This window comes from Sturnira hondurensis, unplaced genomic scaffold (assembly GCF_014824575.4).
Source record: "Sturnira hondurensis isolate 20B ecotype Veracruz unplaced genomic scaffold, ASM1482457v3 Scaffold0019006, whole genome shotgun sequence".
NCBI lineage: Eukaryota > Metazoa > Chordata > Mammalia > Chiroptera > Phyllostomidae > Sturnira > Sturnira hondurensis.
In genome coordinates, this window is record NW_028091637.1 from 3,595,347 (window position 1) to 3,621,352 (window position 26,006).

Here is a 26,006-nt window from a genome sequence, read left to right on the forward strand (position 1 = left end):
AATCCCCCTCAGAGTTCATATTTGTAAATTATAGAATAGTAAAAACTGAACAGGGATTTTAGACTCAGTTTGTAGTTTTTTAAAGATTTTGTTTATTATTTTTTTCAAGACAGGCTGCTATTAATGACCTTGTAGAGTCACATTAAAAGAAGCAAATACTTTTTACAGGAGCCACATCAAATAGACCACATTCTGTTTCAAGATAATTTTACAGAGAAATTCACATTTGAAGATCAATGGGCATCATTTTCTTATAAATTACAAAACCTGTTAATTTGGTTTCTTATGCAACATCCTGTAGATCGTACATGGAAAAAAAGAATTTCTGGTGTATGTGCACAAGAATTTTAGCTACTTTAGAAAGCATTTTCTATCCGGCAATTGCCATGAAATTTCCTAACAGCTACTGGTTTGCTGCTTATTTTACTTTTTTGGTAACACAAGAGATGTTCTATTGATAGAAAATTAAGCAACTTTGTAAAATCAGTGTCTATTAAAATAAATGGATGCTGCATTTGTTTTCAGCAACGGCTATTTTGAAGGATATTTCACTCTCATATAGAGAGTTCATTTGACATGATTGCAGACATATCAAACTTTAGGGGCTCGGTGGCAATACAAAATGCACTAGTTTCTTTTTGAATTTTACATTCTTACAGCTTGCTGTGGTTACAAGTAGATTCTTTACAGTTTACATGGATAAGTAAATATATTAAACCAAATATTTATAAATTCAAACACAATAGTAGTATCAAAAATCACTGAAGTATTTTACCAGTTAACTAACATAAACTTTTAATATGAAGGGCCAAGAAGGAGTCAAATGAGTTTTTAATCCGAACCTGAAGTGGGGAGAATCACCACACTTCAAACTTTTTTCACCAAAGGGAAGCTTTTTACATGTTTTCTTTAGCAAAGAAGCTGACGATAATCACTTTGTGCTATATGTATACATACACACACAGTCTCCACACACACACACACCCCCATATACACAGAGTCTAAAAAACAACTTGATCCGGCTGTAATAGGTGAAGACAAAAGTGCTTGGAAGTCTTTGTTGCCCATGGACCCTCTCAATCACCCAGCAGCACCCTCTCTTTGCTGCTGTTTTCATTTCCAACACTCAGCACTCAAAGTCAGACATCGGACCACGCTGATGCAAACTGTCACTTTCACACGCAACGGAAACTTTTAATACATTTAGGTGGAGTGGTCCCTACCTTTTTTTTGAGAGTAAGATGGCGACTGCCCTTGAGAAAAGGTAGGCTTTTCTTCAGTGAAATATTCAGGTTGGCTGTATTGATTCAGGGCCATGTCCAAGTCAGAGTCCTTGATTTTCAGCATGTTTCCAGGGTAACTACAGGTATAAGGCTGATTCACTGCCCAGGCCTGTTCCATATATATGTTGTTACTGGACACAGCCTGAGCGTGGCAGCCACTGTAACCCGGACTATCTTCAAAATACGCGTAATAATCAGTGGCCTGCATGTAGCAATTGCTGCCGGCAGCTGGGTGCACTTCATAGAGTTCTTGCATACAGTAGTTCATTTTGTTACCCTGGTTTAGTTTCTACTTTACATATACACACACTCTATGCATGCATTCACCAGCCCCATACAGACAGGGAGCCGGGCATATACGCCGAGAAGCGTCCATCCATACACATGAAACGAGAAAGGGAGATGAATAAACACCACCACCAACACAGCAACCCAGCCTGCTTTACTTGGGAACAGCACCTGACATGCTGAAATCCTATTTAGGGTGAGGTGTCTTTTGAGCTCTCTTGCCATTCAAACATATTGGAAAGCAGATTTCTGCCTATCCAAGGTCTTAAGCTGCGAACGCAGCTAATTCCTGGGGAAGGCGACAGGCAGGTAGGGATGACCTCTGCCCACTGACAGGAGCGAGAGCAAGCATGTTCCTGTTGCTTTGGAGCTGGGAGGAGTCATTTTATAGGCTCTTTTTATCCCCTTCCAACATGATTAGAAAATGATTACTCATTGTCATGTCATTCTGATTGACAACTTAAGCATGGAACGTTATAAAGACATCTTAGAGACTATTCTCGGATACACGGAAAATCCTAAAATCAATAATCAAGTTTATTAGCATGGACCAGAGAAAATCCAGGCATTATGAGCCTGATGACTGACTCTAAAACATTAATCTAGTGATACAAATGTTAGTGGTTAAACCTGTTGTTGAATGTTACTCATTGGCTTCTAATACCAGAATCCAACCATCTTCCAAATGACACGCAGGTCTTGCAGGTTTTTAAAACGTGCCAAGCGAGGCCACATTTGAAAATGCTGCTGGTGTCTGCTAGTGCATTCTTTTTTGTTCTATGCACCTGATAATTTTCTACATCATTAGCTTTAATCTACGTGAGACCTAAAGCTTAAGTTAACTGCTCTTTCTGCCTTTGTGTTTTGTTTATAAGTGCATGAGGGCGAGTGTGTGGGTTACCCTTAAAAGAAGAGTACCCCTCTACGAGAGCACTTCCCTGTTTGTGCTTAGATGGGACCAGGCGCGTTCAGGGCAGTCTGGCCATAGACTCCCTGCTTGCACTCGACGGCCTTCCTAACAGTAGAATGTGGGGAACTGTGCACGCCATCATTTTATGCCCATTCAAATCTGCTTTTGAGACAGTTTTGAAGCATGATTGGGATTTCAGTAGTATTCATGCACTTGACATCCAAAGACACGATGCACATGGGAGAAGCATTTTCTCTAAGAACCACTATATCTTTGAACTAAGACTCGAGCAAACATCGCACTACACCATAATTGTTTGCCGAGATGGCTACTAACGATATTTTCTCTGTGCAGATGGTGGTCAGCATATGCATGTACACACATGTGTGTGTGTGTTCCAGATGCTGATTCTGTAAGGGTGGAAGTTGCCTTCTTTGAAACTAGGGGTTCTCCCTCTTTCTTCTAGAGACTCATTTTGCAGGGCTGGGCTTCAGGTGCTGACGTTTACATTTAGGGTCCTGCTGGTCCACAAATACCTGGCTGGTATTTCCCTCCCAAGGGACCACAGCAATATAATACTGTAACACTCAATAGTGAGACCTCTACTTTGAACATGAAGCTTCAGGTAACCGCAGCCTGGAGTTCCGGGACAGGGACGTATGACAGGAGAAAGGAGAATATTGCTGTCATTCAACAAACATCTCCAGGGTGTATGTTAAGCACAAAGCAGGAGGGGGTGGGAGCAGAGGCTGTTCAAACTTTCAATCATGGTCCCTGCCACCAAGTGGCTTAATAGCCTGTGTGTTCAATACACAGAGTGAGGTTGGTCACTGTCATGCTGGGGAGCCTTTTAAGGGCTAATGATTTCTAGAAATGGAGTGAGTGAGCTAGGTATTCATGGGAAGAAGGTGAAGAATTAGAGAGCAAGCAGCTGATGAGATGACATAAGGGAAGAAACCCAGACAGCCCCTGTGGACATTTAGCAAGAAGACCCCCCAAATACCTGCAAGTCCAAAATAAGTAGAACAGCTATAAAAACAAAACAACTTTAAAACAACTATCAGAAAGACAAATTGAACTACAAAACACATAATGAAATTTTCTCCAAATGGGTTCTGTTGAACTGGAAAATGAACTGCAACATCAGAGAAAGCATGGACGTTACTGTTGGAATGAAGAACGCAGCTGACATTTTAACTGTTTTCACTCTCTGATTACTCTGAAAACACATAAAAGATTTATTCACAAGGGTTTTTAAGAGCACATACACATCACATTACAATGAACATGTTTTCCCTACTGAAAATGTCAAAACATTCCGTTGGAAGCAATGATTATTTTCTGAAAACCCCAGGAAAAAGAATCCAGGCCTTTTTTTTTTTTTTGCCTGATTTCATTTATTTATCTCAGATTTCCCAAAACTAATCTGAAAATTAACCTGTCAATAAAGCGGTTTTGTTTCCTGGCAAACACACTTGTTCCGAGGCCTCCTTCTGGTTAGGACCTGCTCACGAATCCACCCAGTTCTGCAGTTACCCGCTGTGCAGTTCCTGGCTCCGTATTTCGCTGAAGGCACATAACCAAGCAATTCCTTGCTTTTTACCAGTAACAGTATCAACTAAAGCCAAAGCCTCAACTTTCATTCCAAAAAAGAAAAAAAAACCCCACAGAAAAGCAATTTTTCAAATTTGCTAAATGTACTTGAAATAGCCAAGTGTTATTTTGCCTCAGAACTGGATATAAATACTGCAGTGAAAAAGGAAAGAACAACTCCTGAAAAGTGATTTCTCCCAATTTTCAAGAAACATTTGGAAGAACTCCTGAGAATCAACAGCATTTTTCATTGAATTAAAACTACCCCAAATTCCCTCAGAAATCACTGAGTAGGAAAAATGTCTTAAAACATAATTAAGAGAACCCAGTTCCTCATTAACTTTTATTTTTTGGAGAAAAGAGTACAAAACCTTGTACCGAGTGGGGTTATTCTTTACTTGTAGTAATGCATGAAACCCTCATTACTGTTGATGGAAGTGGAGTTCAACACTGACATTGAATTTGAAATGCAGCCCCTCACACCCTGATAGAAGCAATCATGGCTTTGTCACTTGTGATCCATCTGGCAGGCTTCTTCATCAAGTCGATAAAACAATTTAAACATATTATGTGCCACAAATGAGGTGAGCTTTGGTAAGATTGTTTTCTTATTTCTCTGGCTGACTGTTCTAATTTAGGTATTTAAAGTGAAGCTTAAGAGTTATTGGACCCATAGTGCCTCAAACTGCCTGAAATAAACTTACAGAGCTTTAATAATTCTCATTAGAAGTGCTTCAATCAATAATTATTTATTATAGAAATACACCGCCATCCGTGGCCAGAAGGAAATCACTTAAAAGGATAACACTAACAATCTTGCTGGAGAACCTTATAGGTAAACAACTAACTCTCAAGGTTTCTGAAGGAGGAATTGGTTTCTTGTTTTCTGTCTCTTTTTTCCTTTCTTTAAATTGAATTTATTAGAGTGACACTGGTTAACAAAATTATACAGGTTTCAGGTGCACAGTTCTATAACACATCCTCTGTACATGGTGTTGTGTGTTCACCACCCCAAGTGAAGTCTCCTTCCTTCACCATTTACCCCCCTTGCCCTCCTCCACTCCCCCTCCCCCGCAATCATCCCACTCTGTCCCCTATTTTCAGCTGTGTTGGTTCTCCAATAAGGCCCCACACAGGAATCACTCATAAACACTCTAAAGAACCTAAGTGCAACCTCAGAAATTCCGATTTGACCAATGGGGTGCAACCTGAGCATCAGGATTTCTTAAAATTCCTCGGTTTATTTCATAGGCAGCAAAATTTGAGAGTTGCTGTTCCATTGGGTGTCCAACCCCAGCCCCCCCTCTATGGCCAGGGCATCCTGCCCACTTCCTCCTTTTCTTTATTTTCAGTTTTACTGCACATTTCCTGTAGTTCTTAAAAAGTTACCTTCTGCACCTCAGTCTGGTGTCTCCTGCCCCTGAGTTGTCCAGTTGGGAAGAGGAGAGAGGTTGAGGAGACAGACTAGGGAGCGTGTGATAACTGTGGCGTGGAAAGACAGGAAGAATCTGCCTGGGGGTCAGGGACAGCGTCACAGGAGAGGTGACCTGTGAACTGGCTTTTGAACGGTATGTAGGACTTTAGCAGTGGAGGCCACACATATGAGACAGCTGAGTAGCTGTGTCTCAGGGAGAGTGTTATTAACTGTACTTGCAAAAAGGCATATAGAGAAAGATACTAAATATTGGGACATGTTAATGTTAGCTTCTACTCGAATTATTTTACTTTCTGTTTTGGTAATAGAATCTCTAAATTTTAGAAGGAACAGTCCTCGTGGGGCGGGGGGAGCAACCTTTGTTTTCCGGCCTTCCTTGCATCTGATGTGTCTATGTGGATAACTTCTGGCCAATGAGATACAGCAGAGGAAATGTCATAAGGCGGTTGCTAGGGAACTTGAAAGATAGCTGACAAAGATAGCTGGTGCATACTATTTGCTTCTTTGTTCCTTCTTCCTGATGTCTGGAAAGTCAGTATGATGGCTGGAGCTCCAGACACCACAATGGTCCATGAGGATGAAAGCCATGCTCTAGAGATGGTAGAAAAATAAGCTGGAGGAATCTAGGTGTCAAACCTAAAACTACCGCGAAATAAGCCAGGCAGTGAAAGACAAATACCATATGATATCACCTTTAACAGGAATGTAAACAACAAAACAAACAAGCAAGCAAAATGTGACCAAAGACACTGAAATACAGAACGTGCTGACAGGGTCCAGAGGGTAGAGGGGAGAGAAGCACAGAGTAAAAGGGGATGGACTCACATGAATAAGTATGAAGGACACATGGACAATAACTAAGACGGGGGGCGGAGATGGGAGGGGGGTGGGGAGCACTGGGGGGGCAGGGGTGGGAATACAAGAAAGAAAACTGTACTTGAACAAAAGTTAAATAAAAAAAAAGGTTAATCCAAAAAATAATATTTTAATGTTACATTTCATAATTGAAATAGCTCCATTTAATATCATTAAAGATTAAATTTTCATAAAGTTACAAAAAAACCCAAAAACAAACAAAACAAACAAACAAACAAACAAAAAACCCCCTAAAACTACCACAAAACTGCCACACTTGTCTAGACTGTCAACCTCTGAGGTTTTTTTCCTCCCCAAAAGAAAAAATCTTTTCGTTTACGTTGGAGTTTTCTCCTTAGTAAAATAGTGGTAACAGTACCTACCCCATCAGTTATTGTGGAGACTGAGTTAACGTAAGTAAAACACCGGCACAGTAAGTGATATAATTAAATGTACATAATAATAATTATTAGTATCGAAGTGCCTTACCCTCTGTCTTAGACGACTTTCTTTTCTCAGTCTATGTTTTCACTCTAGGTCATAGGCCGGAAGTCAGCAACTTTTGGCCTATAGGCCACATGTGGCCCATTACCTGCTATGTAGATAAAGTTTCATTGGAACACAGCCACGCTCATTTACATGTTGTCTGTAGCTGCTTCTGTATCTACTTGGTGCTGCCATGGCAAAATTGCATAGTTGTGACAAGGACCACATGGCTACCTAAAAATGTTTCGTATGTGGCACTTTGGAGAAAAGGCGTGCTGTCCCCTGCTGTAGGTGATCTCCTTGTACCTTAGAACTTTAAAAAACAGTTAAATGCTAATGATATCCACAAGCATATCTCCACCTCAGACATCTTATGGCCAACTTGACATCTCCACTTGTACAACCAGCAAGTGTTTCCAACTTAAATTCTTTCCTTTTTTAAAATATATTTTATTGATTATACCATTACAGTTGTTCTATTCCCCCCCTTCATTCCCCTCCACCCGCACCCTCCCTCCCCCACCATTCTCCCCCCCTTAGTTTATAACCATGTGTCTCAAGTTCTTTGGATTCTATATTTCCCCCACTATTCTCGCCCTCCCCCTATCTATTTTCTACCTACCATCTATGCTATTTTCTGTGCCTTCTCCCCCCTTCTCCCCCTCCCACCCCCCTGTTTCTAACCCTCCATGTGTTCTTCATTTCTATGGTTCCACTCCTGATCTAGCTGTCCTCTTGGTTTGCTTTTGTTTTAGGTGTGGTTGTTAATAGCTGTGTGTTTGCTGTCCTTTCACTGTTAATATTTTTCATCTTCTTTTTCTTATATAAGTCCCTTTAGCATTTCATATAATAAGGGCTTGGTGATGATGAACTCCTTGAACTTGACCTTATCTGAGAAGCACTTTATCTGTCCTTCCATTCTAAATGAAAGTTTTGCTGGATAAAGCAATCTTGGCTGTAGGTCTTTGGATTTCATGACTTGGAATACTTCTTTCCAGCCCCTTCTTGCCTGTAAGGTCTCTTTTGAGAAATCCGCTGACAGTCTGATGGGTACTCCTTTGTAGGTGACTGTCCCCTTATCCCTTGATGCTTCTAGGATTCTCTCCTTCATTTTGGTCTTGGCTAATGTAATTATGATGTGCCTTGGTGTGTTCCTTCTTGGGTCCAACTTCTTTGGCACTCTCTGAGCTTCCTGGATTTCCTGGAAGTCTATTTCCTTTGCCAGACTGGGGAAGTTCTCCTTTATTATTTGTTCAAATAAGTTTTCCACTCGTGGCTGTTTCTTTCCCCCTTCTGGTACCCCTATAATCCGGATGTTGGAACGTTTAAAGATGTCCTGGAGGTTCCTAAGCCTCTCCTCATTTTTTTGAATTCTCATTTCTTCATTCCTTTCTGGTGGGATGTTTTGTTCTTCCTTCTGGTCCATTCCATTGATTTGAGTCCCAGTTTCCTTTCCATCACTATTGGTTTCCTGTGCATCTCCCTTCATTTCAATTAGTTTAGCCTTCATATGTTCCTCTAATTTGTGACTATAATCTACCAGTTCTGTGAGCATCCTGATAAATAGTGTCTTGAATTGTGCTTCTGAGAGGCTGGCAATTTCTCGGTCGCTTAGAGTTATTGGCTCTGGGACTTTGAGTTCTTCTCGCGCCATCTTTCGGATTGTTCGTGCCTGTTCCATAGCAGGAGCAGAGCCCTAAAGTGTTCACTAGAACAGGGCAACTAAGTCGCTGGGTTGTGACGCTGTATGTGGGGGCGGGGTCAAAGAGGGACTATGGCGTCCGGTCTGCCGCCTGCCGCCGCGGCCCTTACCGGTGCCGCAGTTGCTGCCGTCACTGGGCCCGTGCGTTTTGTCCCACTGCACGCGAGTGTGCCACCGCCGTCAGCCCTCGCCCCCTGGGGCCTGCGTGGTCCGTCTCACTGTGCGTGAATGTGCGACCGCGGCCAGTTTGCCCCGCACCCCAACTGGTTCCTGTCTGCCTGCGTGCCTGGGTGGGGGGCCCTGTCCTGCCCGACCCTGCTCGCTGCTGGCTCTGCCCCTCTTACCGTCCCCGTTGAACAGTTAGATGTAGTCAGACTTCCGTATAATTCAATTTTCTGTCCTTTGGCTGGGTCTTTGTTTCTCCAAACCTTTGTTGTATTCAAACTTGGTTGTGGGAGAAGGCACAGTGTTTCCACCGAGGCCTCCATCTTGGCGCCAACTTAAATTCTTTCTAAAACCTGTCCCTCCCGCAGTCTCCTCATCTCCGCTCCACCATCCACCTGGGAGCTTCACCAAAAAGCCTTGGAGCCCTCCTGGACTCCTCACACTCCCTCACTGTCTACNCCTGGGTGGGGGGCCCTGTCCTGCCCGACCCTGCTCGCTGCTGGCTCTGCCCCTCTTACCGTCCCCGTTGAACGGTTAGATGTAGTCAGACTTCCATATAATTCAATTTTCTGTCCTTTGGCTGGGTCTTTGTTTCTCCAAACCTTTGTTGTATTCAAACTTGGTTGTGGGAGAAGGCACAGTGTTTCCACCTATGCCTCCATCTTGGCGCCAACTTAAATTCTTTCTAAAACCTGTCCCTCCCACAGTCTCCTCATCTCCGCTCCACCATCCACCTGGGAGCTTCACCAAAAAGCCTTGGAGCCCTCCTGGACTCCTCACACTCCCTCACTGTCTACATCCAATCCACCAGCACGTTCACTGGGTCTTCCTCCAAAAAACAGATTCAACCCCACCTCTTCTCCACTGCCACCCCCCTGGCCCAAACTGTCACCTTTTCCTCCCTGGGTTCCCCAACTGGCCTCTTAGCCTTCCTCGCTGTCCTTTAATTCTGTCTTGCTCCAGCCACCAAAGAGTCATGTTTTAAAAACTAAACAGCAGATTATGTCATTCCCCTGCTTCAAAACTTCAGTGGCTTTTCACTGCATTTGTAATAAAATTCAAACTCTTTACCAAAAGGTGGCCCTTCCCTGCCTCATGTCAAAGACTGCTTTCCCCTCCCCCAGACACTTGATTTCAGCCAAATAGCGTCTCTGTTGTTGGGTGAACACCCCCGGTTCTTGTCCGCCTCAGGGACACTGCATTTTCTCTCTACCTGAAGTACCCGCCTTGTTGGATTTCCACAGGGCAGAGGCTTCAGATTTAGATGAACTGTCACTCTTTCTGTGTTCTAAGGGATTCTTCATCCCATCACGGGCTGAAAGCTCCGACACACCCTCACATATTTGAGTATGACAATGGTTGTTCTCGCAGGAAAAGGTGGAGAACTCTCGGTATACCAAAATCTGCATGCAGTGAAAACAAACAAAAAAAATTGATAGACTGCCATAAATGGACAGCCTCAGGCTTGGAAAGGTCCCTCGAGACCCGCAGCGCTCTGTCCCAAGTTGAGACAGTGTGCTTTTCAGATTTTTCTGCCACTGGAGAACAGAGATAGACCTGCTCGTGAATTCTGTCTCGATCGAGGCTCTGGAATTATGAGTGCGTGCCAGCGTTGCCAATCATCCCTGCTGCAGGGGAGGTGATAAAAGGGGTTGAAATATGCATGGCCTGCCCTCTGAAGGGCCCACCCAAATCTAGGGAAAATCCCATTATCCATACAAGGGGGTGGGGTCTAGACTTCGTCATGTGAGTGCTGAAAAATGTCTAACTGTTAGGTAATGTATTTTTGGAGAAAGAAAGAGGTGCATAACAATTTTTTGAGCACGATCTCTGGGGCTTTCAGTGTCTAGAATCTTCTGACTCACTCCTTTTAAAATAGACTCCAAATCACAGCAGTCCAACTCCAGAGAAGAGGTCAGGGCGATCTCTTGCCCCTTTGGGACCACGGTGTAGTAAAGCGGCTCTCTCCACACCTCCCAAGACATCTGGAAAATTGTGGGCGCTCCCCGCAGGACCCCAGGATATCACAACTAGAACTTCTGAGCTGTGTATTCCAAGTGCATTTTATTTGACTTATGAGGAAACGGAGTTCCAGAGAGACAAAGTGGCTTTTGTCACATAGTAGGTGGTAGTGACTGGGACCAGAACTCGCTTCTGCTTTGAGTGTGTCAGCCCTCCTATTCCGGGGAGGGGGGGTCTTTATTTTCCCAACTGACCCTAGTGCTTTGGGCTTGAAAAACTGCCTTGGAGGGTGGAGGGGAACTATGGGAATTTGTCCCATGCCTGGTGATGGACGCTTTCTCTTCAGGACCTCCACTAATTTATATAAAACCTTGAGTCTAGGATCATGCTTGACTCTAACCATTTTGGAACTTCTCTACTTCCTCAGTCCCAGGTGAGCTGGTATTTTAGCGTGAATCGCTGTCCCTTTGATAACTGTAATTGTTGTGTGATCTTTATTACGTGGACCCCAGGGCTATGGGAGCAACATTCAGATGGGGTTCCCCAAGTGGAACCCCAGTCCCAAGAGATGCAAAAGATGCTTTGAGGAAAAAGCAATAAAAAGAGGCTCTATGGTCAAATGAGTTTGGGAGATGAGTATATCCATCTTTTGCAGGTTCCTGAAAGAAAACCGTTGAACTTTGCAGGCCTTTGTATAATTCAGCCTTTCCCGAACACATCTGGCACAGAATCCTGTATATCTTGTAGCATCTGGTGTAAGTGGTCTATGAAACACACTTTGAGAAACGCAGAATTCCATTCTGCTGAATATAGTCTGTGGAAGGCTGGAGGTAAGGTCATTTTAAGGGCTCTATCGTCTGGAAGAATAATGTCCTTCCTCGCCCGCCCCTCGGATGACACATCAAGGACCGAGAGGAGGGTCCCGGGAAGCTGCTGAAGAGGATGTCTGTTTTCATAGTCTTTGCTGAGGAGAAAAGCTGCTAGCCAGGGAAGCAGGCCGCACCCACAGGAGTGCAAATCCCCAGGACCGAGTCTGTTTCGGTAGGAACAGAGACTCAGAGTCTCCTCTTTTAAAACCTGTGTGCTCTGAGTTCGTTTCTCACTGTTTCTCCCTGCGTATGTAATAAAAGCTTTTTGACAAAGCTCTATAGCTCTCCTGAAGGGTATTAAGGGGAGGCTTTTGTGCACAATCCATCACCACGCAGGATTTGCTTTTACAAAAATGTGCACCAAAAGTGTCGATTGTTGTAATGCTTAAGTATTCATAATATAATCTAAATGAAAGTGGTTTCACAGTGCGTGGATGCCTGTATACAATAGAGATAAGGTAGGAGGAGGGAACAGCGTGTGACTGAGGTACAGGGCACTGTTCAGCACAACCACGAATGGCCTGAGTTTAGGTTATGTAAGTGGCAAGAGAGAGGCATAAAGACAGTCCAGGGCTGTGTTATAAAGGACCTGCGAGTCTTTAAACTTTCTCTTGAGAGCCAGGGGTGATTTCAAGGGCGGGGGGGTTGTGGAAGAAGGAATAGGTGACATGTTTTTGATTCTTTAAAATCAATCCCCTGGCTGCGATGCAGAAGATGAATGGAAAGATCAGGTAAGGCCAGAGGCATAGAAATATTGTAGGGAGAAGTTATTGTTCCTGTTTTAGCGATGAGCGTACTGAGGCCTGGAGACATTGAGTATCTGGCCCAAGGTCACAGGCTGATCAGTGATGATCTGAATTCAAGTTTATTGGGGCTGTAAACCTCTTGCTTATTTCCAGAACACTGTGCTTCCCCTAAGAATATCTGCTTTCCATGTTGTAAAGCTGAAATAGTTTTTAAAATATTTATATCAATGTTCTCTTAAAATCAATGCATAAATTACAGATAAAAGTGCAGTGCTAGTCCTGACTGATGTGGTTCAGTAGGTTGGGCAGCATCTTGGAGACTGAAAGGTTGCTGGTTTGATTCCTGGTCAGGGCACATGCCTGGGTTGTGGGCCAGGTCCCCAGGTCAGGGAATGTGAGAGGCAACTGAGTAATGTTTCTCTCACATATCCATGTTTCTCTCCTTCTCTTTCTCCCTCCCTTCTCCTCTCTCTAAAAATAAATAAATAAAATCTTTTAAAAAAGTATAGTGATTATTTCCTGGATATTTAAGTTAATTTTGGGATCTATGATAAGCATTTATTAGTTGCTTACTAAATGAATGAATGAATTGAATGAATGAGAGTAGACAGGGGCTGCATGACCTAGAATTATAATCTTCCAGATTGTGAGTTATGGAAGTATGTATTCTCTCCATGTAAACAGGATGATGAGCTAGAATACAGGATGTGGCTATAAAATATACCTCTAATGTGCTGCCCTTAAGCCATTAGTAGCTTCTGCTGGGGTCCAGGATATGGGAGGGCTGTGATGATCGGACATGTAGCAATTCTCCATCGTCTGTCAATTGTCCTCTTGAGGGGTCCAGAAACTTAACCATGTTGGACAAGAAAACTTATATGCTACAATATGTCTAAACATCCTTGCTGGATATTTAGTCCATGAAATTCTCTCTTGTATTTTGAAAAATAATATTTGGTCTGATTTCAGCCTAAAGTCAAAATTTGTTTCACTTAAGTTTTCAAGTAATGGATCATAGGGCCCTGAATTCCCAGATTCATTTGTGCTATTTCAAGGCCTCTCTTCCGTAGCATTTGCAGTGAATGAAAGAATGCTGATAAATTCTAGCACAGTGTTTTGCATATAAGAGACCCCAGGATGAAGATCAAGGGTTTATTCTAACTAATCTTTCCCAAGACCAAAGGCAAATCATAAAATCACCTTGTGCTTTGAAAGAATGGGATAATCTCCAAAAATAGCTCAGGATTCAGACCAGATGCAAAATTTACATACACAAAAATGAATACAGACAAAGGCTGTGGATCGAGAGAAAAATAAGGTTTTAGGAATATATTTTAGACCAGGGTTATCAGCATTGAATTTTTCTTTTCTAAACTGTGAATGGAACGTCTACTCTTTTTCATGGAGGAACATTTGGTCCAATAGGAAACCTTCAATGACTCTAAAATAGTCTAAAAAACATACAATAAAATTTCAGTTGCATGTCACTTTATTTAGAACACTGGCTCGATAATAGTGATGAGATTTGTTGCATGTTGTCTTCATAACCAAACAATGAGACTGGCGGGGGAGTTATTCCCATTCATTTCGCAGACTGGAAAACTGAGATGGTTTTCTCATCTGGATGTAGCTACTAAAGGAAGAGGTTGGTATTGAAATTTTGGCCCTTGAGTTGCTGTTTCAAAACTCGCTTGTCCATTTCTCTATGCTGCTTTTTTAAAGTAGGAGGCTATTTTAATGTTTTCAAAATTCCGGGAAACTAATTATGGGTTTTACCAGAAATTCTAAGGGCACTTTAATAATTTACCTGTTTTTCAAAAGATGTGCCTAATTCAACGCCACTTCATATACTTATAATGATACATGTGCTTTTATATGACACTGATGTTTTCCCCTCCATGTTTAGAAAGAATGCTCTTCAATATTTTATGCCTTTTTATGAATATCATTTGTACATTGCATGAATATCACATAGCCATTCATTTTATGTATTCTTTAATTTAATTCCCTGAAGCAAATGGATCCATTTCTCCTCATTTTAATGTGTTGAGATGATTATTTCATTGCAATTCACACCAATGGACTTGATCTGAAAAGTTGAGTTGTTTTAGTGAAATAGCATTCGCATTGAATAGCTACAGTGTATTTCCTTTACTCCAGAATAATACGTCAGCGATTAAGTTTAAAACAAACTTCCCTAGTCATGGAAATAATGAAAGAGTAATGGAATCCCCCGCATTTACTTTGACTTCTCCCCTTTAAGAACAAATAGTGCAAAATCTGGACTCTGCCACAACTGGTGTAGTTTTCAAAAGACTCATTTTTTGGTTCCTTAAAGGCTCCAGCCCCTACACTGACACTTGAACATGCTATGGAGCATAATTAAAAGCCAGAAGTGCAAACAAACTACTGATGCATGCTTCAAGGTGGATGACTCTCAAACACAGGATGCTAAGTGATAGTGTGTGAGTCCATGTCTGTGCTGAATTCAGTGCAAGGACAAATCTGTAGGAACAGAAAGCAGAGGAGTGATTGCCAGAGTCTGGGGACAGAAATAAAAAGTGAGTGTAAACCAGCTCAGTTTTCTTTGGGGCAATGAGAAAGTTCTAAAATAAGAACTTGTGGTGAAGATTTTTTTTGGTACAATTCTAAACATACTAACAATTATGTACATTTAACAGGAATTTTAGGGTATGTAGATTATATCTCAAGCAAGCTTTACAAAAATAGATGTGGATTACAAATAGCTTGAGATAATTAAAACTGATTATTGAAATAAAAAAATTCACTATGCAACATTACTGTAAAAGCTTGGGTTTATTTTTGTAGGACTCAATGGCTAAGAACTAGAAAGCAGCAATGGAAGGACTTCTGGCCAAGATGGAGGTGTAGGTAGACACACAGGGCCTCCTCGCACAACCAAAAGAAGGACAACAACAAATTTAGAAACCAAAGAGTTGAAGTCTGACAACCAAGGAGTTAAAGAAGAAACATTCATCCAGACCAGTAGGAGGGGCGGCAGAGATGGGCAGCTAGGGTGGAGAGGGCTCATGGCTAGGTGGTGGCCGGAGGACCACAGTGGGTGAGGCAGTGGTTGGTATACTGAGTGAAGCAGCAGCTGGTGGACCATGGAGTTCCCACAGTCATGTGCAGATAAACCGGGAGGAACAATTGGGAAGTGAGACAGACTGTGTAACCAAGGGTTCCCAATGCAGGGAAATAAAACCTAAAAACCTCTGACTGAAAAAACCTGTGGGGATTGAGGTGGTGGGAGAAATGCCCAGCCTCACAAGAGAGTTTGTAGGAGAGGCCCACAGGGTCCTAGAATGAACACAAATCCATCCACCCAGGAATCAGCATCAGAAGGGCCCTATTTGCTTGTGGGTAGTGGAGGGAGTAAGTGAAAGCCAACAGAGACCTGGGTAGGTGGCATTGTTCCCTCTCAGACCCCTCCCCCCCACACAGCACCACAAAGCCGCAACTTGGGCTGCCCTGCCCTGCCTAATACCTAACACTCTGTCCCTTACTATGAAACGGGCATGCCAAGACATAAAAACATGGCTCACATGAAAGAACAGATCAAAGCTCCAGAAAAAATGTAACTAAGCCACGAAGAGAGAGCCAGCCTATCAGATGCAGAGTTCAAAACACTGGCAATCAGGATAATCACAGAAATGGTTGAGTATGGTCATAAAATAGAGGAAAAAGTGAAGGCTATGAAAAGTGAAATAAAGGAAAATGTACAGGGCACCAACAGTGGTGGGAAAGAAATTGGGACTCAAATCAACGGTTTGGACCAGAAAGAAGAAAGAAACATTCAACCATAACGGAATGAAGAAACAAGGATTTAAAAACATGAGGAGAGGCTTAGCAACCTTTGGAACAACTTTAAATGTTCCACCATCTGAATCATAGGGTGCCAGAAAGAAAAGAGGAAGAGCAAGAAATTGAAAACTTATTTGAAAAAAATAATGAAGAAGAACCTCCCCAATCTGGCAAAGGAAATAGACTTCCAGGAAGTCTGAGAAGCTCAGAGAATCCCAAAGACGTTGGACTCAAGGAAGCATATACCAAGGCACATCATAATTACGTTACCCAAGATGAAAGATAAGGAGAGAATCTGAAAAGCAGCAAGAGAAAAGGAGACCGTCACCTACAAAGGAGTTACCATAAGACTGTCAGCTGATTTCTCAAAAGAAACCTTCCAGGCAAGAAGGGGCTGGAAAGTATTCAAAGTCATGAAACCTACCATTTAGTATGGAAGGACAGATAAAGTGCTTTCCAGATAAGGTCAAGTTCAAGGAGTTCATCATCACCAAGCCCTTATTATATGAAATGTTAAAGGGACTTATCTAAGAAAAAGATGATCAAAATTATGAACAGTAAAGTGACAACAAACTTACAACTATCAACAACTGAACCTAAAAAACCAACCAACCAACCAAACAAACAAAAAACAAACAAACTAAGCAAACAACTAGAACGGGAATGGAATCACAGAAATGGAGATCATATGGAGGGTTATCAGTGGGGAGGGGAAGGGGAAGAAAGGGGAAAAAGTTACAGAGAATAAGAAGCATAAACTGCAGGCACAAAATAGACAGGAAGAGGTTAAGAATAGTGTAGGAATTGTAGAAGCCAAAGAACTTACATGTATGACCCATGGACATGAACTAAGTGGGGGGGAATGCAGATGGGAGGGGGGTAAATGGCAGAGGGGAATAAAGGTGGGACAACTGTAATAGCGTAATCAATATAATATACTTAGGAAAAAAGAAAAAACAAAAATAAAATGTAAAAAATGGAATGTAGCAATGGGGCTTCTCTGTTGGAGTAATGTAAATTATAATTAAAATAAACACATGAACTTTAAACAAATTCATTAATCACTGGAGAAATGCAAGTGTCAACACATCATCAATATTGTATTGTGTTTTTACCACCCCAAGCCAACTCTCCTTCCATCACCATTTATCCCCCCAGTATCCTCTTAGGAACTTTTTCTATGCACATTTGTGCACACACACACACACACACACAGACACACACACATCTATATAGACTTTTAAACCTGTAAATGGGATATGCAGTATACTTAATATATGATTGCTTCTCCATTAGGCATTCCTAAAACCACCTCTTTTTAAAAATCTGTTTATTTTTCTAGTGGATTATTTAGATATACCATCATTTACTTAAATATTTCCCTACGATGGACATATGGATCATTTCCAAATTTTCAGGGGAAAAACAGAGAAGCAAAGAAAACTTTTGAACACAGATCTTTGTGCCCTTGTGTGAGTATTTCTATGGGACACAGTAGTATAGGAGGGGCAGCTGAGTTGAAGCATCACTGTGACAGACACTGCTAAATTGGCCTTGGAAAATTTGTGGTCCACCTGCTCAACAGAAACTAAAGTTGGGTGAAACTGGGCCTTGACTTTCTGGTGTTTTTGCCTTTGACATCACCTAGTTCCCAGTGTTTTCCTCCCTTCCACTCTAGCTCTGCCTGCTTCGGTCTGCTTACAAGGTGTTCTTCTCCGCCTTGGCAGCGTCAAGTCACAGGGCTTTCTTACATATGCCAGAAGCTGGTAGATAGCACTTTAGCCACGTTAATGGCTAAGGCTCCCACGTGCCCTTGAAGTATATGAATCACACGGGTGTTCTCAGCAGGACTGGGCACCCTGATGTATGGGAAGTGGGGCAGAGTGGAGAGAGGAGATGGATGGAGTGCAGGTTGTACTGGGGAAAGGGTTCACATTTTTTAATCCTCCATCTTCTAAAATACTCATTTCCCTGAAGATGTCCTTGTGTTTTACTTAAGGACAAAGATAGTGATCACCTGCTGAAAATGTGAGCGTCTAACTTGAAGGATTATAATGCATACCATGACTTAGCTTTAGGTCTCTCATTTTTAGAACACTTTGTTATTTTGGTAAATGAGAATTATACATCTTTTAAAACTGCCATCATTGATTTGATTCATTTTTTCCCCCTCCGTATGAAGAGCAGGAGTTAATAGTCTGCCCCTTTGCTGACATAAGATATTGTTTTAAAAATTACTTTAACTTGTCTAAATCTTGGAGACTGTTTTAATAAATTATGGCATATCTACAAGCAAGAATAATCTATTGCCAATAAAAGTCAGGATTCAAAGAATATTTAATGACACAGGAAAATGTTCATGATATATTGTTTAAACACTAAAAGCTGGTTAAAAGTGGAATGGCTAGTGTGATTCCAAGTTTGTAAAAAATAGAGATGCACAGGAAAAAAAGGGGCTGAGATACAATAAAGTTATTAACATTGCTTGTCCTTGGAGGATAGAATTACAAATGATTTTTTAAAGTCACTTTTGTTGAACCTTTAGGAAGTTTTCACTTCTTGTACAAGGAATGTAAATGGCTTTTCTAATGCCAGAAAATAACTTGTTAGCAAAATTATTTTGACTATTTTCCTTGCCTTCCTGGGGATCTGAGACTCAATTTCTTGATATTAAACACAGAGCAGATCTACAGAGAAAATTCAGGGAAATCACCAGGCTTCTGCTATTGTCTGATGCAAGTAGGGAGGTGGGGCAATTTTGCCTTATTTTTCCCACCAGGCTCCAGTGTTTCAGGAAGGTCCCTGATTGACATCCAGGTGGAACATTGAAGTATGGAGGTCTGACTATTTTTCTGGGTTCAGCGAGCTGACTAAATTCAACAACAGGGGTGTCTGCATCTGCCGGGACCCATCCTGTGGGGCTGGTAGGACCCCGCGGTTTCCGGAGAAGAGTTCAGGATGGTGTTAGAGGGTCAAGTGAAGAAGCCTTGGACAGTCTAAACACTTAGAGAAGGATCAGGGCCCCCAGCAAATAGAGTGGGGCTCTCAGAAGGACTCAAGTCCCAGAGGGAAGTGAGACCAGGCAGAGTGATCAAACAGGAAATCTAGTTGACGATTAAGATAATAAGCCAGGCCCAAAGGAAGGCCCAATCAAGAATGGATAGACGCAGGTGGCTCCCCAGGTGAGTGAAGGGCTGCGAGAAAAATGCATGTTTTCTCCAACTGTCCACTAGGTGGCAGACCCTTTCCTACTCTAAGAATGTGAGTCCAAGGGACTTCCGGATACTCGGGTTTTAGGAGAGGGCTGGTTAAATATAGGTCCTGGACCCCTTTCCAGAGCTTCCAATTCAGTGGCCTGGGGTGGGGCCTGAGACTTTGCATTTCTAAGAAGCTCCACGTGCTGCTAGTGCCACTGGTTGGTGAACTGTGAGCACCACGAAATACATCATCTCAGACTGGTGGGCAGGAGGAGGATGTGGTCCTTGTGCTACACGGTCAGTTCAAATTGTGACGAAAACTACAGGGAGGGGTAGTGTGGAGACAGAGAGTGGCTTGAGGAAGGGAACGGGGCCGCTTGTTCCTGGCTGGAAATAGCCTCTGGTGCTAAAGCAGATTCGAACTGTGAGCTCAGAAGAGATCTCATTCTAGTTAAAGATGTTACCGACCAGTTTCATTAGGATGACTGTGTAGCAGTTAGGAGCACAGGCAAATGCAGAATAAAAAGAAAGCAGAATTCAGACCAAAATGAAAAACAAAACGTTAGGTACATAACAAAAAATAAGCCTAAAGAAAAACATGAGAGTCCTATAAAATGCAAATCAGTGATTCTCGAATTATTTTTAAAGAAATACCCTGTTCATTATGGCTCAATACATGGTTCTGCACAAGATTTTACGTAGCTCTGGCCTCCCATGACTGACAGGTAGTTTTGGTGACACCCAGCTGGTCAGTGAGGTGAATGTCAAATTGCTATAAAAGTTTTTAAAGCTTGTTCTCAGTTTCTGTGCTCGCATCAATCGAGTGGTAACAGTCATAGTCTGCAGAAGAATCTCTGTCCACAAATCACACTTACGGGTGCACTGGTCTGGACTGGCTAGATTACTGCTTTGGGACACCGGCCTATTATACAATGTCAAACAGTCAATTTGTTCTTTTGACTCTTGCAATGCAAATCTTTAACACTTTTGTATCCTTTAAGGCTGTTTAGTTCTTACTAGTTAGTTCCATGTGGGGTCCTTGAAATGGGGCTACCTGATGTTCTTTTAGCCCCGCTGCCATTTCTTCACGCTCGGATATCAACGACAACGTCCCACACATAGCAGCCACTCAATAAACACTGATGGGGTGAATGGAAGGATTTACAGCCCAGGACTGAGATATCGAGCATGCTTGGGGGCGAGACAGACACACCCAGGAAATAAGTGCCCAGTGTAGACGGACATCAAAACAGAACTTTTCTCACAGTGACTATCTGGAGGGAGCCCGTGAGCAGAGCAGATGGAGAAGAACCAGGTCCGAAAAGGAAAGGGCAATGAATCTCATTGTTTCCCTGGCCTCACTGGTGAATACAGCTGTGAACTGCGGATGAGCGAAACTCAGTTAGTCAGGTTCTTGGGCCAGGTCAGCGCAGGCCTCCTGGGGGCATTTTCATATTGAACCAAGGCATTGGCTCATGTCTGTGCCAAGCTGAACCCTGGTTAGTCTGGAAACCACAGGAAAGTTTACTTTAGTTTTTTCCCTTTAATACTAGAATCTTGAGGAAGAACGTCAACAATTCATTTACAGGGTCTTATTAAATAATTCTCAGACTTTCAGCAGAAGAGAGCTAAACGATTGCAAAATCAACTTTAACCTCCCTGAAATGTCACGTGCCACCCCCCATCCCCATCTGTTTGCCCTTCCTCCCAGCTCCTCACTGTACAGGCACACAGTGAGGCCCAGGGAATTGATGTGATTTAACGATGCCGAACTAATAGTAACGATCACAGTAATAACGCCAGCGGCTACTCAGAGAGCACTATGGGAGAGGTATTACGCTAAACACTTAACAAACATTCCTGTTTAATTTTTATCAACAGTCACGTAAGTTTGCTCGGGCACAGAAATTTGAAGAGCTTGGATTCTAGCCCAGATATGTCAGGCTCAAAAAATGTGGTCTTAACCCCCGTATTATACTTGTGGTCTTACATCTACACAGACTCTTTCCTTTTGCTTTAAGGTGCACTAACAAACTGAAAGTGTACAGTGTAGGGAACTCAAGATCCCCAGGGCCAATCTTTCTCGTAAATGATTGAGATAAAGATGGGTCTGTGATTGAATGAGGAAATGAATAGATACAGGTAACAACAAAGAACAAGCAACATTTCGTTGGTGAGGTCCTTGGATCACGAGCACACTGCATTTCCTGTTGGCTTTTCCCGTAAACCAAGGACTGGCATGGTGTTGATGCCAGCCCCTGGTATTCGAAGACACAATCTGGTCACAAATGCTGAGACGAAACCTCAGTTGTATTTCATAGAAATGTGTCCAGACATGCGGACACACACCCTGTCCTAGATCCTGACGCCTTTGAAAAAACTGACGTTGCTCTTTCTCTAAATACCCTGCTCAATTTCCCAACTCTCCTAAGTAATAAAGATAAGGGACAGACACAAATCTCCTCAAAGGGAACACGGATAGTTTGGACGATTCTCAAATCAGAGCTTACGCCTCTGTGTTATTATTTTTTTTTAAAGATAATCCTATTTTCATGTGAAACCATCTACACACTCAACTTCCCAGGTTAACTGGCAGTTCCAAGAAGCCTTTGAAGGGTTTCCAGAAAAGCTAAAGAACCAGCAAGGTTTTTTTTTTTTCCTGAGAGGAATAAATAGTATGTTTTTATGTTTAAGTTAGAAGAGTTTGCAAAAGTCCTTCATGGCTCATATAGAGGAGTCTTTACAAACTTTCATGAATATCTGGAATGTGAATGCCAAATTTTCAAATACCCAAATTAGAGTTTTATCACGAGTCAAAGTCCTTCCAAGAAAAAAAACAACAAAAGCCCTTTTTAAAACATGCTAAATTGAAACAGAATGCGAAGTTGCATGAACCTGGACATTTAAAGACACCAATCAATTTCTCGGACATTTGAAGACTAACTTAAGAAGCAAAGATTTTGGGAGCCCTAAGACAATAAAGCGATCAGCACGAAGACATCTGTCAGGGTGGGGGCAGCCTGGGGTAAAGACCCGTTAAATCTAATGCAATCAGGACCTGAGGCCAGTGCAACAGATTTTTTATGAGGTGACAACCTCCTAAAACCATAATCTCGCCTTTCAGGACGATGACACAGGGATTTAACGAGTGAAAAAACCCCAACTTAAGCCCTCTCTTTTGAACGTTAATTGTCTGTTCAGTCTAAAGGTAGACTGTGAGATCCCTTTAGTGCTGGCACAATCGGGAAAAGAAATGTACACACGCAGGCACACACACGTACACACATTTCAGAGCAAGTCCTTGGATAACGATGGCAGTATCTGCTTCTGCTCAGATTCAAAAACAGAATTAAAGCCAAAACGAACAACTCTGCTGCTCATTAGAGAAACGCAAGTGTCTTCTTCCCAAGTGCCCCATCCAACAGGACACTGAAATGAACTGCTTTCCTTTGGAACCCCCTTATTCGTTTATGTTTAAAAGAAGATCTGGGGAGAAAGCAACCTCAGCACAGAATGGCTGGGGAGCACAGACAGACGCGACACATTGGAACACGTGAAGAATGAGCACACAGTTACCACAGAGAATTTTTCCCCCTTGTCCAAACGTTTGGTAATGGTCTAATAAAAATCTGGTTACCTTTACATTTCTTCTCTTCCGTTTGGAAGGTCTGGGCACTTGGGATGCTCTGATCATTCACATCGTCGTGGTCCAGGTGGAATATCGAGCTAGTCCAAGTGGTCTGGATGAGGTGTGGCGAGGACTGTTCGTTTTTCAACGTGCTGTGCCTCTCCGAATGGCTTTTCCTATGCAGGCAGGCTTCAGACATTCCTACTAGCTTCCAGTCGGGTTCCCGGTCTGGACAGTGCTTCGGTTTGTCCCAGGCTGGAAGGCCATTTTCTGGAGGGTTGAAAAATACGAGATGATGAGCTGTTGGCATTGTCAGGACTTTGCTGAGATGCGGTCCTGGAAGGCAAGTTGTTTCTCAATTCTTTTGGGCTGACGGTATTCGCATGCATCTCCGCTTGACGGCAGTGATAAGATGCAGAATTTGTCAGCCTTGGGCGTATAGCCACCACAGTTGGATTGCCTGTCGGAGTCATCAACACATTCCTCCGTATTTTTAGCGCCTACAAAGACATTAGTTCCTCCCTGGGAACGGCTGTGCTTTCTCCAGTCTCGCCTCCACAGCAATGGCCCGAGAGCAAGTTCACGCCAATGTACGTGACTGCTTAGGTGACCATTCGAGGTCTGGAGGGTCAGGGCTGGGCGGGAACACTGTTCAGATCCTGAGGACACCAAACATCCTGGATTCAGCCTTGTTTGACTTGGGTTTTATCACAGGCTGACCTGAGGGGCACCCTGGTACTTAAGTGGGGCTTGTTCACGTGGCTACCCTGAGTGACAACTCTGTTTCCCCTCTACCTCTGATGGCCTAAAGGGAGGAGGCTGGGTCTTGTAAGTGGTTTCGATGTAGTATTAAATTGGCAATGAGACCCCCCCCCCCATGAAGCACAGCAGGTGGTATTTGAGTTGTGGAGTGAATGAAGAGCCCCAGTGACAGACGTCTTTGACTGAGGTACAGGCAGTTACTTATTTACATATATTATGTTTTTTTCCCTATTTCATTGACTGGGACTTGGAAGTCAGTCTTCTAGAAAATGGGGGGAAATGGAAATATATAATAACAACTCCCTCACACTAATCTTCCCTAGTGGTGAATTCTACCTCCTTAATGTCTTAACTGTACATGGATATAAAGTAGAAAGTAAAAATGAGCAAGCTAATACGTGTATTTGTATTTTCATAGACATTAAAACACAATCCATCTGGTCATTCATATTTCCAGAAATTCTTAGGCTGCTGTCAAAATGAGAAAAAAAATATAAACACAGTTCTACTTTTCAAGTGATCACATACAGTGATTGAAAGGCTATGATTTATAAGTAAATTATTTTATGCTGCATTTACCAAAGGACTATAGGTGTCCATGTCGGAAAGATAAGTCCCCCCTGATCCACGTGTAGTACTGGACATTGTGAGCTGTTTTCAAACATCTAATACGATTTTTAAATGATTGAACACAAGGGTTAAAAACAGTGTTTAACATAAACAGTGTTTCCCTCTCTCCAGGTTTCCGTAAGAAGCCTCTGTAAAGCTCCGAGATGTCTCTAGTTGATGTCAGAAAGGATGGGTTCTCTGGAAGTGTAATCTACTCTTAGTTACTTTTGGAAGATACATTTTACTCTGCTGGGTCTCCGGGTTCCTCGGCGAAAATTCTGGTACCCACGCACTCCATTCTGACTCCCGGAGAAGGCTGTGAGCAACCACGACAATTAAGTCATAACATGATTTCTTTGTCACAGTGCGGGGAACTGCTGTGGCTTGAAATATGTTGCCTTGGCCAGTAAGCGACAATCCCTTTTATTTAAAGATTTTATTTATTTATTTATTTAGAGGGAAGGGAAGGGAAGGGAGGGGGAAAAGAGAGGGAGAGGCGCACATCGATGTGAGAGAGAACCCGCGATCGGTTGCTTCTCATACACACCCTAACTGGAGATTGGGCCTGCAACCCAGGCCTGTGCCTGGACTGGGAATCAGCCCAGTGACTTTTCTCTCTGTCGGATGACTCCTGAGAAACTGAGCCATACCGGCCAGGGTGTAACAATCTCTTTTAAAAAGTCATACAATATAATAGCTTGTGGATGTAACATTTGCTCTTATTCAGAGAAGAGCCCTGAAAATCCACTCTGTACAGAGAGCTGTGCTGGGCATTGTATGAGCTCAGCTAAATAAACACGGGGCCTTTCTCCTGAGAGTTTCCATGACATTCTTCAGTGCATGGTGTGGACTCGACCATGCCAGCTACCGGTGCGATTACAGGCATTCATGCTCCTGATCCATTAAAAGAAAATAGATTAAGATCTTGGGAGACTGTATTGCATTTCAGACTAAAGATATCTGTGTAGGATCTATTCAAGTACCTATTATCCATGAGGGTTTTGAGGTGTTTATGAACTAAATATAAAGTTACTGAATGCAAGAGTTAATTCTGTGCCTAAAAAGATTCATTTTACTTCTACAGACACGGAACGCCTCCTCACCCATGCGTGTTCCTGCCATGTCTACTTCAGTTTCTGGGACTCTCCAAGTCCTTGGCAAACTGCATCCCGCAAAGCTCCATTTGAAGCAATGTTAAAGTTGTCTGTCACACTATTTTGTAAAACCCCCAATATTTCATTTTTTTTCCTGCAGAAAACTGTAAAATTTGGTATTCATTTTCCTGCCTGAATAGCAATTAAGAAATACAGCCAGACTGGGTTGTCAGTGCTCCCTAGTGAAGGGAGCTAGTGAACCTGCTGGGATAAGAGGTGCCCAGAGGGACTCCACCCAAGGGGACGGTTCCTCCTGAGAGCACGTCTGCGGAGGCTGCTCAGCTTTTCCCCTGGGCCAGCAGGAGTGGGCTTTTTCCTACGTGAGGGGCTGTATTAGGGGTGAGGCAGGGGTTAGGATTGCCTTCCATTTTCCTAAGAAAAGAGGCCGGGATGGTTTGGGAAAAGGGCTTCATTCATGGGAGGCATGTATGAGCTCATAATTACTGTCTGTAATTACATTCATGATAATGATATTCAGATTCAGTTGCTTAATTGGCAGGTTTATAGGTTGGGGTCATTGCTGGGAAAGCTGGGGGC

At 42.7% G+C, this 26,006-nt stretch overlaps 1 protein-coding gene across 4 annotated transcripts in view; it reads right to left on the minus strand.

The window, feature by feature from the left end:
- Positions 1-26,006, minus strand: part of THRB (thyroid hormone receptor beta) — a 332,868-nt gene that overhangs the window by 47,534 nt on the left and 259,328 nt on the right. For 2 of the 4 annotated variants that reach the window (XM_037070683.1, XM_037070684.1), the window contains exon 4: positions 22,954-23,214. The exons of 1 other annotated variant lie outside the window; for it this stretch is intronic. In XM_037070683.1, the coding sequence (XP_036926578.1) occupies positions 22,954-23,214 (261 nt within the window). Of the gene's footprint in view, positions 1-1,223; positions 1,631-22,953; positions 23,215-26,006 lie in introns of those variants that run through there. One more of the 4 variants, XM_037070686.1, reaches the window with a different exon arrangement.